The sequence below is a fragment of the Bos grunniens genome, chromosome 21 (assembly GCF_055505025.1).
Source record: "Bos grunniens cultivar Pamir isolate PY7600 chromosome 21, Bosgru_T2T1.0, whole genome shotgun sequence".
NCBI classification, from domain to species: Eukaryota; Metazoa; Chordata; class Mammalia; order Artiodactyla; family Bovidae; genus Bos; species Bos grunniens.
Window position 1 is genome coordinate 13,684,825 of NC_141185.1, and position 18,531 is coordinate 13,703,355.

Here is an 18,531-nt window from a genome sequence, read left to right on the forward strand (position 1 = left end):
TTATAACAAGATTTCCATAATCTCATCAGAGACATACATCCTTTGATACTTAAGTATGAAATTTAACCCAAATCATGAGTATCTTTATGATTTGTGGTATATTTCCCTACTTTTATTTCAATTATAATTTGGTATTTAATAGCTAACTCTTTAATATAAAAAATCTTCTATGATAGCAAATGTCTGTCTATAAAGGAAAGGTTTAAATATTTGCAGGGGTGGGGATCATTTAGAGTCAAATGGTAATGGCATATGTTGGGCCAAGGCCACCGTGTGTTTCTGAAATAAATCACATCTCTCATAAGCTCGGTACACGAATCTGAAGAGAAATGAGAGGTCCAAAAATAAACAAGGACCGCAGCAGCACCCTTAGAATAAAACCAGCTTCCCAGAGAGATTTGTTTCCAATGAACAATTAATAGTGCCTTTTGCTAGTGGTGAAGAACCCGCCTGCCAAAGCAGGAGAGATGTAAGAGACGCAGGTTCGATCCCTGGGTCGGGAAGATTCCCCTGGAGGAGGGCATGGCAACTCACTCTAGTACTCTTGCCTGGAGAATCCCATGGACAGAGGAGCCTGGTGGGCTACAATCCATGGGGTCCCAAAGAGTCGGACACGACTGAGTGACTTTCACTTTCAAAAAAAATTACAATTGTGACAGGGAGGAAAAAAGGAAATACATATGATAAATTGGATACTGAACATTAAAAATAACTTCAGAAAGTGATGTAGTATATTCTTATGAATCCTTTGTATATTCTCCACTTGAAATTATCACTCAGTATCAAGTCTGAGTAGGATCCACGGAATCTAGTAACAATTTCACAAAAGAAGCACATATACTTGCGGTTCTCTTCAACAATGAGGAGAGATGCAAAACTCTCCAAACTTGTACTATTTTGCTCCTCGAAATCACATTTTAACTTCAAGAACTAAAATGCAATGGGCTTGAGTAATGAAGGAAAAAGCACCAAAAAACTAGAGCTGTGTGGGTGTGTGTGTGGGATGGGGGAGGTAGGCATAGAGATGGATGGGAGAGAGAAACAAAGATACCCTCAATTTCAGCAAAGTCCTCCATGTTTATTTTGACAATCTGGGGTATTTTCTCATAAACACAATTAAGGTGGTTAGAGTGAGAAAGAGCACAAGAAGGAGAAAAACCTTCCCTTGATCCTCACCCAGGCAGCAGATCTGAAGGTTCCTTCTCTAGTTCCATGTATACATATCCATCCACTCTGTAGATGCCACATGGCTGGATAAACAAGGGGTTGGGGTGGTGGGGAGCAACCACCACCCAAACAAACAAGCAAACAATCGACCTCTCAATCACCAACCACTATTTACACCCTTTGACTTAAGTGGTAATGAGTTCATCAATATTTAAAGGACAATAACCTTATTTTATCTAAACCTCTAGAACCTTAAAACCAAAGAAAAGTACAGGATGTGACATTTACCCTTTCTGTCCCCACCCTATCTGCACCCCCACACACCCCCCCTCACCCCACCTTTACTGGCCATCACACAGGATGGAAGCAGTCCTCTCTGAGCAGACTATTGTTCATGCTGTTCCTACAGCAAATAAAGTGAACATATTCCCCCCAAGCAAAGTGAATATAACTAAGGAACCAGAGCAGTACAGCAGTGCAGGAAAAAAAAGTAGTTGAAATTTACAGCTTAAAATCTCAGACTGCAGAATTCATCTAGTTCAACACAATTATTTTAGTATTGAATTAGTGGATTCTATAAGGATTGTAGATTCATTTAGTATCAAATGAATAAACTCTATGAAGGCTAGGTTCCAATTCCACCTCTGTCTCTGACTAGCTACCTATCTTAAGCAAATCCCTTCCCTTCCACAGGCCCATTCATTCAACATTGAAATAAGTGTGTCGAACTAGATGAATTCTACAGTCCCACTCAGGCTTAATGTTCTAAGACTTTAAGTTACAAATTCCAACTACCTTTTTTCCCTTTTAAAAGTGAGAGGGCTTTTTTTGCAGAGATTGATAAGCTGATTCTAAAATCCATATGAAAATGCTAGGGAACCAGAATAGCCCAAATGATCTTGAAAGAGAAAAAAGTTGGAGGAGGTACACTTGCTGACTTAAAACCCTGATACAGTTACAGTATTGAAAACAGTGTGGTACTGGCATACAGATAGATGTGGGTAGAGGAACAGATCAGTGAAACAGAACGAAGACTCTAGGAAGAAAGTCATACATTCATGGGCAACTGACTTCCAACAAAGATGGCAAGAAAAGTTAATGAGGAAATAGTCTTTCAACAAATGACGCCAGCACTACTGGGTATTCAAGTGCAAAAGAATGAAATCGGACCCTTAGCTCACACCATATGTAAAAGTTAACTCAAAATGAATCAAAGACTTAAATATAAGAACTATATTTAACCACAAAACTCTCAGGAAAGAAATAGGCATAAATTTTTGTGACAATGGATGAAGCAATGGCTTTCTAAGATACAACACCAATAGTACAAGGAACTAAAAAGTAAAAAGAGACATTAGACTTCATCAAAATTTAAAAGTTTTGTGTTTCAAAGGACACCATCAAGAGAGGGGAAAAAATGTCTACAAATGGGAAAAAATATTTGCAAGTCACATATGTTAAGGATTTAGTATCCAGAATACATTTAAAAAAATTAAAAACTCTTTAACTCAACAATAAAAAGATAAATAACCCAATTTAAAAATAGGCAAAGGATCTGAACAGATACATACCTACAAAAGATAAATGGCCAATAAGAACAAGAAAAGAAGCTCAAAATCATCAGTCATTAGAGAAATGGAAATCAAAACCACAATGAGATACCTCTTCATACACAGTAAAATGGCTAAAGTAAGATAATGGTTCATCAGTGCTGCCAAGGTCATGGAGAAACTGGAATCCTCATACACTGCTGGGAGGAATGGAAAATGGTGCAGCCACTGTGGAGAACAGTCTGGCAATTTTTCAAATGGTTACACAGAGTTACCATATGATCCAGCCCTTCTACTTTTAGGTATATGCCTCTCTAGACTGAAAACATGTGCCCATACAAGAACTTGTACACAAATATTCATTCAGAGCAGCATTATTCATTATAGCCAAAAAGTAGAAACAAACCAAATGCCTCTCAACGGATGAATGGACTAAAGCAAAATGTGGTGCATCCACATGGAGTATTATTCAGCCACAAAAAGCATATTGACACATGCTACACCACTGATGAATCCTAAAAGTTATGCCAAGAGTCAGACACAGAAAAACACACACTGTATGGTTCCATTTTTTTGAACTATCAAGAATAAGTAAATTCACAAAGACAGAAAACAGATTAATGGTTGCCCAGAGTTGAGACGTGAGAATGGGGAGTGACTGCTAACGAATATGACCTTTCTTTTTGGGGTGATGAAGTGTTCTGGAATTAAGACAGTGGCAATGGTTGCATAACTCTGTAAATACACTAAAAAAAAAACCCCAATGAATGTAACTTTAAAAAAGTGAATTTTAAAGTGAATTGTTATCTAAGAAAAATTTTTACAGGCAAAGGCCCTCCTTAGAAAATTGATTTCCTCACTTCTGTTTCAGGCCACCTACTGGTTCATGAAAATAAAAAAATCTGTAATATTTGACATTTATAATCCCATTGACACGAATTACAGAATAAAATTTCTTTTTAACCAAATTATTTATAGATATCAACTGACGGTCCACTGTATTTAGTCTTCTTCTGAAAAATGATAATCTGAAAGTTCTCTGAGCTCATGATTTATCTCAGAGTCCTTTTTAAAATTTACATTCTTCTTAAGCAACTGAGACTGAACAAATATCTTCATTTTAGAGATTTTAGTAATACTGTCATCTAGAAACAGGTGAAAACCTTGCTCCTGCATTGACACTAGTTAGCACAGCAATCTTCAAGCAGTGCTTTAACATTTAATTCCCATTCACAGGACAATAGAAAGGCAAAGCAAGAAATGATTTTTCAATACCAGTACTGCAATGTAATATGTATAACCTGATGCTTTAAGCCATCAAACAAGTGCAGACTTTCTTTTCCCTGGAATATAAATAGAATTCTAGGCTTACTCTATTCAGCAGTAAGAGCTGAAGTGATTTTTTTTCAGAGCTCTACAAAAAAAAATACCCTTTATCTTTACCACCTGTAACATTATTTTGTATATCTGGTTTTCAGTACCAGAAGGCTATAAACTTTGCATGAGCAATCTAACCCACAGTAAGAGCTCTCTAAGCCTTAGAAATAGAATGAACTATTAATTCTTGTCTAATATCAGTGGGTTGTACTATGCAGAGTTCCATATAAGTTAAACAAGAAGACTGATTCTTCTAAAAATGCTGAAGTGTACAGAGAGGAAGGGTTAAATAATTAAGAAGTAAAGATCAAGGTCTGTCATGATTAAGCTACATTCTAAAAAAAGCACCAACAGATTACAACAGGGTGACATGATTTTCATTTTTAAGTTCAATGGAAATTGCATGTACTGTTTTTACTCTTAAGCACAAGTGGTTTACACTGTATCGAGGCTGCTGGCCCCAAGAAAGACATGAACATAGAAAGGATGGTCTTGTCCAACTTCAGTATTATTTTTGTAGCAATATGTATAAAACTCAACCACTGTTTGGGCAACCTTAGGAGAAAGCAAGCCTAAGAGATGAACACATTTACACCTCTTAATTATACTGTTACCTTATAAAAATGTAAAGTTCAACATTTGCTCCTCTGAAAGCAAAGCACTGAACAGTCTCCAATACAGTAACCAAGCTGTGAGTTAAGATGTGTTTAAATGTAGGCAAGACCTTTAAGACTAAGAGTTTTCTTCAATTACATATATCCAAATGACAGTGTTATAATTCAAATTGAACAACAATAACAGGAACAAAATCTTGATAAAGTAAGAAATGGGGGAAATAAAAACTGACTTCTGAACCAAATGTATCCCATCTCATGGAAGAGTGAATCACTGGGAAGCATGCCACGGAGAAGAGAAGCTCCATGTGAAGAAAATGCATACAGGAATTTAAGTTACAGCACGTACTCTTGGTTTTTCTGTTTTTTAAATACATAGGCTTCAAAAAACTGTTTTATCAGTTTGTTTTTTTTATAGCACATCTTTTTAAAAGAAATTCCTACTTTTCATTCCAGAAAATATAAGAAACAGTTTGCAAGAATTCATGCAAACATGCTTCTCTAAGGCCATGAACAGGTTTGCTAAGTTGCATTGTTTAATTCAAGTAAAAGCCCTTCTAAAATAAGGGGTCTGTAAAGGAAGCCAGTTACCTTCAACTCCAAGGCCTGTGCACTTGTAAGGATCTCTGACACTCTGAAAGCCAAAAGGCAGCATGCTCATTTGAGCATTAGCAATATGGTTTCTATTTACACTTTTAAAAATCAAGTGGATGTTAAGTTTTTCTGGCAGATTCTTTTTATATGTTACAAAACAAAAAAGCAAAAGCTTAGAATAAGAATCCTTTTTTCTTAGAAAGGTCAAACAGATACGTTTTGACATCATGTCCTTTACACAATGGCATACTGTTCATATAAAAGGTCTCTTATCCTATAAAAGTCTTGACAAAGGCAGCCTTCTAATCCAATGCGTCCAGTTTCCGTCTAGAAACCAAGTAGAAAAAAAAAGTTCTTTAGTACATCTTCTACCCGTTAATATGCAGACATGATAACCAAAACATATTAACTAGGTTACTTTATGATTGATTAGGAAGTGACTGTTCTGATTCACAGAATATGAACATAATATTCTAGTCATGAATTTTACATAGACACATAAATGTCAGAAGATTCAAATAATAAAAATCTACAATAAAATTATATACCACATCTTTGACAGTCCCTTTTAAAAGCCTTTAAGGTCATCATGATAAATTTAATTTACTGAGCTCCAGTTTGTAAAATTAACTCAATCAAGAATTACAGAATTCAAAATAACAAAATACCAGAAGTATTTGTTCACTCAGTCCTTCCTTACTAAAAACACACTTACTCTACGGACTGCCACTTGATTGTTGCAAACGAGCACGCCTCCTACGAATTCAGCTTGGATCCCCTCCCGTAAAAGAACTTGTTTGAAGTCTGACAGTCTTGGTTCATTCATAAAAACCGACTGATGTCCAGGAACCTGAGGTAAGGTTAAAGGGAAAAGAATTTCAAACAGAACACTAGACACAGAGTTGTACTGAATAAAGGGAAGTAACACATGATCTCAAAGCTACTTTCTATTATCCCCTGAATTCCTTTGACAGATCATTTCAAGTCTATAAATCACATTCCCAGTTGTTATTCTGAGTTTTACCTCCTTATTTAACATTACAAAGCCCTTCACATTTTCTGGATGTTTCACAATCAAGTTTATTAGTCATGCCTCATAATAACAGAAAGACGTTTGATAATGTTATGCTCTTCACTCACCCACTTGCCAAAGGGGGTCAACGAGAGTGCCAGTAGGCAGAACTGAACTGAAATTTCATTTTCCAGATCCCAGTCCTTTGTATATAGTTCAGAGGATAACTGTCCCTGACCCCGCTTCCACTGTCCTTCCCCCTCACTGTGGATGCGGTGGACACCGTGGGTTTTAGAATCAAAGGCAAGTGGTTCAACGTAACGCCGCTGCTTTGACGTTGTTTTGGAGAGTGCCAGCTTTGGCACAGAGAGGAAAGTTCCTAATTCCTTCCTGCAATTTCAAGAGTTGTGCTAGAGGGGATCTGGTGAAAGAGGCCATCTCTTCATTCCTTATTGCATAGAAGGGCTAAAGACATCACGGGACAGTCGTTTAAGACTCTGATCATGTGCTTTTAATATTACCATACGTTAAACTATTTTACAGCTCTGCCAGTTAACTAGATATCTCTTGAGAACACGTGAACAAAATACCAAACTAAAACTATATCTCTACTAAATAAAACATTTCTAACTATATCAAAAACAAAAGTGGTTCAACTGAAGAGGCAACATAGAAAAATGGAATTATAAATCTCCTAACTATAATAGAAGGAGACAGGTGACACTCCCAATCATCAAACTTAACATTTAAAAATCTATTCTGGAAAAAGCAAATCATGGAACAATTATGTGTCTTAGAAGATTTGCTGAAGGGTTCTCTACTATCGTTATTCTCTAGCCGTGGAGGACACATAAGCACAAGCACAGGAACGTTATCTTTAGTAATTTTTTTAAAACTTCAAAATGAGTCTACATATGACACATTTTAAATGGTTCAAAACATAGAAGGAAAATTCAAAGGGTAAATTAAGGGAGAGAGGAGAAGCAGCACATGCTTTTTTTACCTCATGAGGTGGTAAGGGTTCCAGAGTAGGAATGATCTCACTTTCTTCACCTGTTTCTTTCTCATCGTCTCCAAATAGACTTTTCATGGCCTTCTGCTGTGCTATGACACTAGAATCTGAAGGCGCATCCACCTGCATTTCAGAGTCTTCTCCATCATCCTTTAGTTCGCCTTCTTCTAAAATAACTCCTGTGTCCACTTTGGAAACTCTCATGTCTAAGACACCGTCTATCCAAGCTAGTTCAGCATCTTTTGCCTTACAAAACTGAAGGGAGCTGACAAGTGAATCTTTTAATCTCACCTAGATATGATGCAAAGGGGAAAAAGAGAAATAAAGCCCACAGAGTATAACTTGACAATTAAATATGACCTATTATTATAATTTTCTAACTTTAGTACTGTGTATTAAAGTTTAAAAATCTCTCACTCATCTGATCTTCACTGTAACTGGTAATGACCCAATGACCCATAAGATCATTAGGGCCCCGTCTACTTTCCAAAGTAAAGGTTCTTAACTTCGACTGCACACTGGGACCACATGGCAAATTTTCTTTTCTACTGATGCCAGGGTCCTACCTCCAGTGATTCTAATGTAACTGGTGAGACTAAGACGAAAACATTGAACCCCTTTGACTCCCCAGAGCTCTCCTGATGTGGAGCTGAGGTTGGAAACCACCAATAATCTCGCCCCCTAGGACTTGCTGCTTGAAGGCCAGCATGCTTACCTGGTAGATGTGAGTTTCACTAGTGGCATCGACTGTCTCATGCAGCTTTGGCATGTATACTTTAATATCTTTCCCACCAAATGCACGACAGCACTCTGCAAGATCCTGACTGGCTTCTGGTGGTCCATGGACAATGATTAACTGGCGTGGTTTCATCTGATTGATGATTTTTTTAATGGAATCCCCATCAGAGCGTCCTTCATAGTCTATGTAAGTAACCCTGGCCCTGTAATTAAATGATTATTCAAGTTTCCTTTTCTGGTAAGTTCATTCTAAAATTAGGTTTTTAATAGCTTTTATCATCAGGAAAGAAATGTACCAACATGTAGCATGAGGATTTGAGGAATATACCCTGTTATATTGTTAACATGTATTATTAAGCTCTTAGCTATATTCAAGAATGTATACTAAATGATACTACTAGACAAATAAGCCACTCTGCTCTCTGATAACTTAAAAAATATATATATTCCAAAATGATAATTTGCTGCTGTTAACTGCACTAGCAGAAAGGGGGAAAAAAGGTTCACAATGGGTATTTTTAAGACACAGTGGTGTTTTTAAGATATTAGTGCCCTAGAGGTAATTGAGTTAAGGTGTTTATTTTACTGAACAAGCTCTTAGAAAAATTGAACTTGTGAATTACACAAGTTCACCTGCTACTCAACTTACTAAAAACACCAGAAAGAACGTTTCTTCATATAAATGTACAATGTGAAGTTTAACCCCCTCCTCACCACCAATTCACTTTGGCATTCCAGTATCATTAATAAAGGGAAAAACTCCCATATATCACAAGAAGAAAAAAATTAACTAAGCACAAACTTGCTAGTGAATATTCAGAAATATAACCTCTGAAACAATGTCAATTATATAATTCAAGTACTTGAAATTTTACTTTGTAATCCATTTGCAAAATGCAACAAAAGCACTTACTTTATTTCAATAGATTCTGTTGTAGAAATACACTTAGTAGGAACATCAGATAAATCCTGATCCATGGGTTCATCTCCATTTGTCAGGCCAGACTCTAATTTGCTTTTTTCTTCTTCAGTAGCTTGAAGTTCTGGCACTAAGAAATCCTCTGGTCTAAATAATAAGCCTCTAATTAGAAGTAGTAACAAGCAAGCTAGTATTATTTAATATATACAACCAATTAGTGGATGGCACAATTTTTAGACTCCTCACATATCTCAAGATTCAAATATACATTTGATCCAAAGTCAGTGCAACTTCACAATTTCAGTAATCGAATGACAGCATATATTAGGTTCTTTAAGTACACTTTAAAACACACCATGTGAGGAGCGAAAAGGCCCTACCTAGACAGGCCATTCAGAGACCTTAGTGGCTGCCGCAAGTACTACTGCAACCTGGCCTTCCTTTGTTCCAGTAATTCATTTTCTCAATTTCTGTGGTTTCTCTTGTCAATTTCCAATCTCACAAATCTCAGGTCTCCTTTAGTTTCCCTAAGATGCCCCCTCACCCATTATTCCTTCCCTGCCTGATGAAAGCAGAGGACTTTCCGTTTTTGCTTATTACAGAGAAGACCAAGACACAAATCATTAGCTCCCTCAAAAGACCTCACTTTTATTTCAACAAACTACTAGCACATTTATTTTTGAGTATCAGAGAGAGTTCTATGTTAAAATTAAAAGGCAAACTTTTTTTTTTAAAACATTCTGTCTAATCTCAGTATTTATCATGCCCTAGCCCCAAATCCCCTCACACTCCTCTCTGACAATCCAGGCCTCTACCACCAGCACCCAGACTGCTGCAGGAGCCCAGTATCTTTGACTGTAACCCACAGAGCAACTGTAGCGCATTGCCAACTGTAATCCACACAACGATGGCAGGCAGCAACCACCTAACATGCATTTACTGCGAGTCAGGTGCTATGCTCAGTGCCTTAAACGCACAACCTATTTTATTCTTGCCTCCATTTTTAAGATAAGAAAATTGAAGCTAAAGAGCCCTGTCCATATGCTAAACAGACTGGCACTAATTAAGTGAAGCGGTGAGCAAACTCTCCAACACTGTTTAGATTGTCAGCTTTTTTCCCTACTACTTTAGAGGGCCAAATAAACAGTAGAATTTTCCTAATTAAACCCAAGGATGACCTAAGACCATATGCTCAAGATACCATTAAAGGAGAACAAAGAAGGTACAAGAGAGGGAGGTAACTGTGTTGGGGTGGCGGGGGAGAAGAGGGAAGCTTTCCAGGAGTTTGTGAGGCCAGACTCAGCAGCCTGAAAGCCTGGGGTGGGACGGTGGAGCACGGCTGAAGGAAAGAAATGTGTAAATGCATGACATGAAAAAGCTGAGTAGCCATGAAGACCAAGATGGGTGGGGTTGAGGGGCAGTCGGAGGGAGGCCAGGAGGGAGGGGATATATGTTTACATGTAGCAGACTCGCTTAATTATACTGCAGAAACTAACAGAACATTGTAAAGCAATTATATACTCCAATTAAGAAAAAAAGAAAAGGCTGAGCAGGAGGAAACTGAGAGAAGGCTGGTACCACCAGAATGGAGAACACACACTGCTGCTGCTGCTGCTAAGTCGCTTCAGTCGTGTCCGACTCTTAGTGACCCCATGGACTGCAGCCCACCAGGCTCCTCCATCCATGGGATTTTCCAGGCAAGAGTACTGGAGTGGGGTGCCATTGCCTTCTCCGAACACACACTAGTGTAACAGAAATATAGAGAAATATAATAGGAAAGTAGGGAGAGACCAAACTGTGAAAGACGTCATGCACTATGCTAAGGCATCTGACATTTACTGATCTTTATTCAGGACAATAGTGTTTTTAAGTTTGTGATTCGAACATGTGATTTCAGTTGTTTTTCTAACGGTGTAGATAGATTTTCCACGGTTCCACTCATGGTATCTCCTATTCCTCTTATAACTAAAACAGGTATGCAATACTTGAAACATAACCCATTTCCGCAACTTAACATAACTCCAGCTGTCAGAAGCTCCTCCTGTCATACGTCTTTTTCCAACGCATGTCCCTTGTGCACGTGCTGAATCACTTCGGTCGTATCCAGCTCTTTGCAACCCTATGGATCACAGCCTGCCAGGCTCCTCTGTCCATAGGATTCTCCAGGCAAGAATACCGCAGTGAGCTGCCATGCCCTCCTCCAGGGGATCTTTCCACCCAGGGATCGTACCCACATCTCTTAGGTCTCCTGCATTGGTGTTCTTTGCCACCAGCGCCACCTGGGAAGCCCTGCATGTCCCTTACCTCTCTTTTTAAGTGGGGAGAGGGGAAAGAGTAGTGGTCATCTTTTTAAAACATTTCACATACCTAAGTAATAAAATTATCAGTTCTTCTTTAATAGTAACTTTCTAGATGTTCCTCAACCTTACATTTTAAATTAAAAGTCTTCTGTATCTTTCAAGCTGAGATACTCAGAAACTACATACATGATAACCAGAAGGACCAAATTCATTGACCTCAAATGACAACACAGTTACTACCTCCAATCTAGAAGCAAGAAAAGCTTGTTTTGCTCACGTACTTGATGATTTCTCCATATTCATCCCATTTAATTCTTTCTTCTGGGGCAGGAAACATAGGATAAGACTTTTTAGCCTGTTTGAAGAAACTTCCTTTACGACTGCCTTCGCCTTTCATCATCAGGTCATGCTTGGTCTTATGCGCTGATGGCTGGTCAATGTCTTCCTCAGCGTCACTCTCGTCACTGGAATCTATGTCCGCCCTAAGGGAGTTTGTGAAAAGGTAGAGATGAGCAAGTCCCCAAATGATTTTTAATTAATATTTATAAAATTATTCTTAAAAGTCAATATTAATTCAATGCTAATGACAGTATTATTGGACTGCTATTTTGTGAAATATAGTGTAAACTGCCAATTGATAACAGGCCAACTAATAAATACATGCTAACATTAGCACTGAAAAGAATTTAGAATTTAGCACCACTGGAAAGATGTATTGAAAGCAATAAAGTCAAAAGAAAATTTAAATATTTTCAATTAAACATTTCTGTGTAGAAACACGTTCTCAAATTATAAAAACTTCTAATCTGCCTGAAAACAACTTACTCTTTTGACTGCTCGAGCTTTTTAGCAGCTTCTTTCTTTAGTTTCTCTTTTTCCAAGTATTCTTCAAGTTCTTTCCCTTCAAGTTTCACACGTTTCCTCAACTACAGAAAAATAGCAGATGAAAGGAAGTATTAATATGAGGAGGTTAAGGCGGTGGGGTGTGAGAAATACATTACATCTCTTACTTGCTTCATCATCTTTAAACTAAATTTTCCTCTGAAATATTCAAGTTTCTATTATGTGCAATCACAGGTCCTATTTAGATTAGTACTAAAATTGAGCTGTCACATTTCTAGGATGGGTTTAATTTAAATCAAACTGGTTAAAAATCACCAATCAGGCAAAGAAAATACAGAAAAGTATTTTTATAACTTGGTGTTGGTGAGAGCTACAAATGACACAAAACTGAAAAGGTGAATAAATATGGTAACAAGGGGAAAAAAACTCTGATATTCTAATCTCATGAAATGAAAAGAAACGGAGAAAATTATCTGCAGCACTATTTGACTATCAGAAGCTACTTTTTCCTAAGAGCTCTTCCAAATATGTTAAGAAAAAGATGGTCAACACATAAAAACAGGACAAAATGATATACAAGCACTTTATAAAATAAGAAAAATGATTCATAGCCATGAAAACATATCCAATTTTACTAATAATTTTTGTTGTTGTTGTTTATTCGCTAAGTCATGTCCGACTCTTTGCAACCCATGGACTGTAGCCCACCAGGATCCTCTGGCCAAGGGATTCTCCAGGCAAGAATACTGCAGTGGGTTTCCATTTCCTTCTCCAGGGGATTTTCCCAACCCAAGGATCAAACCTGCATTTCCTGCATTGGCAGGTGGATTCTCTACCACTTGACCCAAATGATATTTGAAAAATGCAAAAATTTTTAATATAAAACCATCTTTTAATTTATGAAATTGGCTATAGTAATTACTAATAGGGAAAGGTTACTTCCATCCACTAGGGGAAAATTACAACGACTATGTTAGAAAGCAATTGGTCAACATCTAAAACTAAAAATGTACCTATCCTTTTAACACAGCACTTCTAGGAAGTTATCTACTGAAACGATCACACACACGTGAGGGGAAAAAAAGTACATGGCAGCAATGTTTACAAGACTGGAAAACCGGACACAACTTTAAAATCCATCAGCATGGAATGATCTAATCAGTAGTCCTCAAATCTTCTGATCTCTTTTTATTTTTTTTTTCTCTTTAGCCCCAGCCCTTATTATTTGAATATTTGGAACACTCATTCTATATATGGGCTTCCCTGGTGGCTCAGAGGGTAAAGAATCCGCCTGCACTGTGGGAGACCTGGGTTCGAACCCTGGGTTGGGAAGATCTCCTGGAGGTGGGCATGGCAACCCACTCCTGTATTCCTGCCTGGAGAATCCCCACGGACAAAGGAGCCTGCTGGGCTACAGTGCATTGGGCTGCAAAGAGTCAGACACGACTGAGCGACTAAGCACAGCACAGCACAGCACATTCTATACACACATTTTAATTTCTTTTAAAACTCCATATTCCATATTGCTATGTCGTATCACTCTCCATTTTATGCCACGATTCCATCAAGAAGTATCTCCCCAAGTCACGATCTACCTGACTGTGTGTTGTTGTTGCTGTTGTTGCTAAGTTGTGTCTGACTCTTTGCAACCCCCTTGACTGTAGCCCATCAGGCTCCTCTGACTGTGAGATTTCCCAGGCAAGAATACTAGAAGAGGTTGCCATTTCCTTCTCCACGCATCTCTTTTTAAACTCCTAAAAATTACTGAGAAGCCTGAAGAACTTTTGTTTTTTGTAGGTTATATTTATTCATATTTTACCATATCAGAAATTAAAACTGAGAGATTTTTAAAAATTTATTTGTTCATTAAAAATAAAATCACTCATATCATGTTAATGTTAACATCATTTTTCACAAAAGATGATAGTTTCCAAAGCAAGAAAAAAAATAGTAAAAAGTATGGCATTATTTTACATTTTTGCAAGTCTCTTTAATATCTAGCTCAATAGAAGACAGTTGGATTCTCACATTCTGCTTCTTGCCATATATCGTTTTGGTTAAAGTACGTATATTTAGAAAATCCAGCCTCACACAGATGAATAGCTGGAAAAATTTTTAAATAGCCTTTTCATGAATATTCTTCTTTGATATTACATTAAAACTCAAAAAGTGGTGGTTTCTTAAAGGCTAGTTGTAATGTGGAATCTTTAATCATACCCATAACTTCTGTACTTTGTTACAGTAAAATTTACTGATTGATCTTACATTTTGACTGGACTTTTTACTTGTACATTACTTTGCAACTTCATGCATTAGATATTTGGAAAATATTAGTTCATTAAGTCACACAATTAAGTTCATTAACTTATGAATATTAGTTCATAAATTACACAATATTATACAAATTTGACAATATTTTTAAAAATCAACATTTGCAAATAACACTACCATCTCACCAGAAAAGTGATGTTGTCAATCTGACAATGACAAGCTAAGTTTTCCAAAATGCTACTTTTCACTTGAAAGTTTCAGTTTTATCAGACTGAGGCAAGAAATGCTGTCAATTGTTTTCCTTAGAGTCACAAGCTCAATTATTCTTTTTTGGGAAAATATTTGCCAAATACACAAGTCTGAATAACCACGTCATTTCAAGTAAAACTGGTGTTCCAGGAAATAAAGTAGCTAGTTTAACTCAACAACTCAAGCAATTACCCAAGTGATTTCTTCAAGACAAACATCATACTGGGTTGGCCAAAAAAAGTCATTTGGGTTTCCTGTACGATGTTAGGGAAAAACTCAAATAAACTCTTGGCCAACCTAGTATATAACACAAGTGCTTCTGTATACTTCCCATCTTGACACCAAGATTATTTTAAGAAGTTCTTTTTAAAAGAATTTAATAAAGTTATAACTTTATTAAAGTTGAATAAAAGTTTGTAAGTTGAATAAAAGTAAATAACTTTCACTGCTTCATCAAGGATATTCTTAACTGCAACTTTATTTGAACGACAAGTGTATGGTGATGAAAAATGCAGTGATTAACCTGCTTGATGCCACAGGCTTGATTTACGCTAAGGCACCAGCACTCTACCCACCACTGCTTTCACAGTAAAAGACAAATAACATCTTAATATCACCATGAAAAACAACTGGTGGACTCCATAGAAGGGTCTCGGGTAGCCCCCAGGGGTCCTTGCACCATGCTTTTGGGAACCACTGGATTAAATAATCAAAGTACGTATACATAACGTATTATTAAAGAATCACTAGAAATAATTCAATCACTTATTCAAGAACATTTTAAAGTTTATTATACCAAGTATTGAATAAGGTAAATCTGTAGCAACCTTCATTATTCAAAAATATGTGGAAAATTTGGTCCCATTTCTTTAAAAAAAAAAAATCATATAGATATTTGGATGTGAATAGAAAAAAAAATCTAGAACACACATGCTTCAAAAATATCAAGTCTTGACAACAAATGCAATGTGTCATCCTGGATGGGATTCCAAACAAAAAGGAAAGGCCACAGTTGGAGCAATTACCAAGAGTCAAGTGGGGTCAGTGGATGAAATAGTATTAATATCAACAGTATGATATCAGTGCTTATTTCCTTATTTCAAGTGATGTATCATAAATATACAGTCTTACAGGAGCATGTCCTCATTTCTAGGTATTGCATACTGCTGTGTCTAGAGGTAATGATGGAGTATCTGCAGCTTACTTTCAAACAAGTATCTCATACTGTGTCTGTATGCGAGAAGGCAATGGCACCCCACTCCAGTACTCTTGCCTGGAAAAATCCCATGGACAGAGGAGCCTGGAAGGCTGCAGTCCATGGGGTCGCTAAAAGTCGGACACGACTGAGCGACGTCACTTTCACTTTTCACTTTCATGCACTGGAGAAGGAAATGGCAACCCACTCCAGTGTTCTTGCCTGGAGAATCCCAGGGACGGGGGAGCCTGGTAGGCTGCAGTCCATGGGGTCGCACAGAGTCAGACACGACTGAAGCGACTTAGCAGCAGCAGCACTGTGTCTGTATGTGTATGAAGAAGTCATAAGGCAAAGCCAATAAAATGCTGACAACTGGGAAATCTGGGTATACTATTTTTTACAACTTTTCTGTTAACTTTCAAATTATTTTACAATAAAAAGTAACAAAAAAATTAAACCAAATCAAGTGATTCTACTATGTAGGATGAAAGAGTGATTTACATGTTACCTCTGGCATCTCACATTTACCTAGCAGTATACTTGAATGTAAGTTCAATTTAGAAAAATATCATTATTTTCCTGTAGTACACACTAGGCAATTTACACAGCTGTCTGTTTTAACCACAAATAAACTTGAACAAAACATTTACCCCATGATTTAGCTTATGCCTACTGCTATAATAAATTTTACTTTCCATCTTATTTTCACATAAGATAGCTGAAATTAACGGCTAAATTCAAAAGCAGATTTCTAGGATAATCAACCCTAAGCTTTTTTCTTCCTAGTTCTTCACTGGATTGTCTCCAAATTATTCCTTTTTCTTAATCAAATCTACTCCAATTCGTTAATCCTTATTCATTTACTGTTTTTGCTCTTTTTAAATGCGTAAGATTTGACTCTAGAGAAGGATAAATGTAGATGAAAAAAAAAAACATACAGAGTAAACTCTTATCTAACATGATCAGAAGCCTGGTTTATTACATATTCACTCATCTGGTGTTTCATGAATTTAACCTACACATTTACTGAGGACCTTCCATGTACTAGTGGATATAAAAAAACAAGATCCCTTTCTCCTGAAAAAATATTCGATAGTAATGACACTAGGGAATATAATGTGATGGGTTGGCAACTGAGTAGTAGACTGGTAGTCAGAGGCCTACCTGAGGAGGTGGCCTTTCAACTGAGACTTGAGTAAAGGAGTAAACAAGTGCAAAGCTGTGAAGGAACATGAGAGGCAGAAGGAGCCCCTGATGCAGTGAAGCAGTGTGGAGCATAAAGAAAGCAGAATGAGATACGGTCAGAAAAGTGGACGGAGATCAGGTCAGTGGGATCTTGCAACCCTGGGAAAGGAGTCTGGAGTTTTTTTCAAAGAGAAGGAAGTCACCAGAGGGTTCAAGCAAGGGAGTGACACGAAATGATAAATTTTTAAAAGATGCCTTTGGGGGTTGTTCAATGGTAACAGAGCTTGGGTTTTACAAGCTGAAAAGTTTTAGAGGTCTGTTGCACACCAGTGTTCACACAGTTAACACTCCTGTGCTGGACTCCTAAAAGTGGTTCAGATGGTAAATTTCATGTTATGTAGTTTTAAAATGATAAAACAAGAGAGAGAGAGAAACAGAGAGAAAGGAAAAGACATGTCTTTGGCTGCTACGAGAATAAAGCATTAAGGGAGCATAAAAGTAGAAACAGTGACATCAATTAGGAAACCACTGCACAGCCCAGGCAAGACCCTTACCATGACAGGAGTGGAGCTGGAGAAAGGCAGACAGATTTAGGATGTATCTGGAAGTCAAGTCAATAGGAATTGCTCCTGGATTGGACATGGGTAATGACAGAAAATTCCCAAGTGGCGCCAGTGGTAAAGAAACCACCTGCCAATGCAGGAGACTCAAGAGACACAGGTTCCACCCTTGGGTCGAGGAGATCCACCGGAGGAGGAAATGACAACCCACTCCAGTATTCTCACCTGGAAAATTTCATAGACAGAGGAGCCTGGCAGGCTATACTCAAAGGGGTCGCAAAGAGTCAGACACGACTAAGCAACTAACACACACACAATGAGAGAAAAGGAATTGAAAATAAATTTTAATAGTCTATGTATTGGAAGTCTGGAAAGTGGTTACCCTTGGAAAGATAGGGAGGATGAGGAAGGGGGCATCTGGGAGAATTGGTAATAGTTTATTTCTGATCTGGGTATAAGCTAGAACAGGTGTGTTCAATCTGTGAAAATTTATCATGCTGTTTGCTTACAATACACAAACTTTATATTATATGTATGTATTATATGTATGTATTATATGTCAATGAATGTTTTAAAATTATCTATACTTAGAGCTTGAGTAAGTACGTGGAAAGTGCTGCTATTCCATGAGATGAGGAAGACTCAGAAAAGAACAAGCTTGGGAACGGGGGACAAGCAACAGTAAAAATTACTTTGGATGTGATAAAGGAAAGAGGTGATAGATAATGGAGAGAAAAAGGATAACCACAGAAGAAATATCCCTAACAAGGTGAGAGGGCAAAGACCCTAGACGTATTACTTACCAAAATATTAAAAACCTAGAACATTTTCAAGTTTCAGCTCAGAATGTCATTTTCTTTTTCAAACTTAAATCACTTTTCATAGTCTTTTACTAATTCTTCAAATGGCATACCAGCCTTCATTGTATTTCCAGTAATTAATATT

The 18,531-nt window shown here is 37.3% G+C and overlaps 1 protein-coding gene across 2 annotated transcripts in view; it reads right to left on the reverse strand.

The window, feature by feature from the left end:
• Nucleotides 1–1,057: 1,057 nt before the first annotated feature.
• CPSF2 (cleavage and polyadenylation specific factor 2) overlaps nucleotides 1,058–18,531 on the reverse strand; it is a 35,434-nt gene continuing 17,960 nt past the window's right edge. For both annotated transcript variants that reach the window (XM_086363182.1, XM_086363183.1), the window contains 7 exons: nucleotides 12,109–12,209; nucleotides 11,565–11,765; nucleotides 8,978–9,130; nucleotides 8,042–8,267; nucleotides 7,318–7,617; nucleotides 6,018–6,152; nucleotides 1,058–5,629 (listed from right to left, as the gene is read on the reverse strand). In XM_086363182.1, the coding sequence (XP_086219308.1) occupies nucleotides 5,537–5,629; nucleotides 6,018–6,152; nucleotides 7,318–7,617; nucleotides 8,042–8,267; nucleotides 8,978–9,130; nucleotides 11,565–11,765; nucleotides 12,109–12,209 (1,209 nt within the window). In that variant the 3' untranslated portion in view covers nucleotides 1,058–5,536. The remainder of the gene's footprint in view (nucleotides 5,630–6,017; nucleotides 6,153–7,317; nucleotides 7,618–8,041; nucleotides 8,268–8,977; nucleotides 9,131–11,564; nucleotides 11,766–12,108; nucleotides 12,210–18,531) is intronic.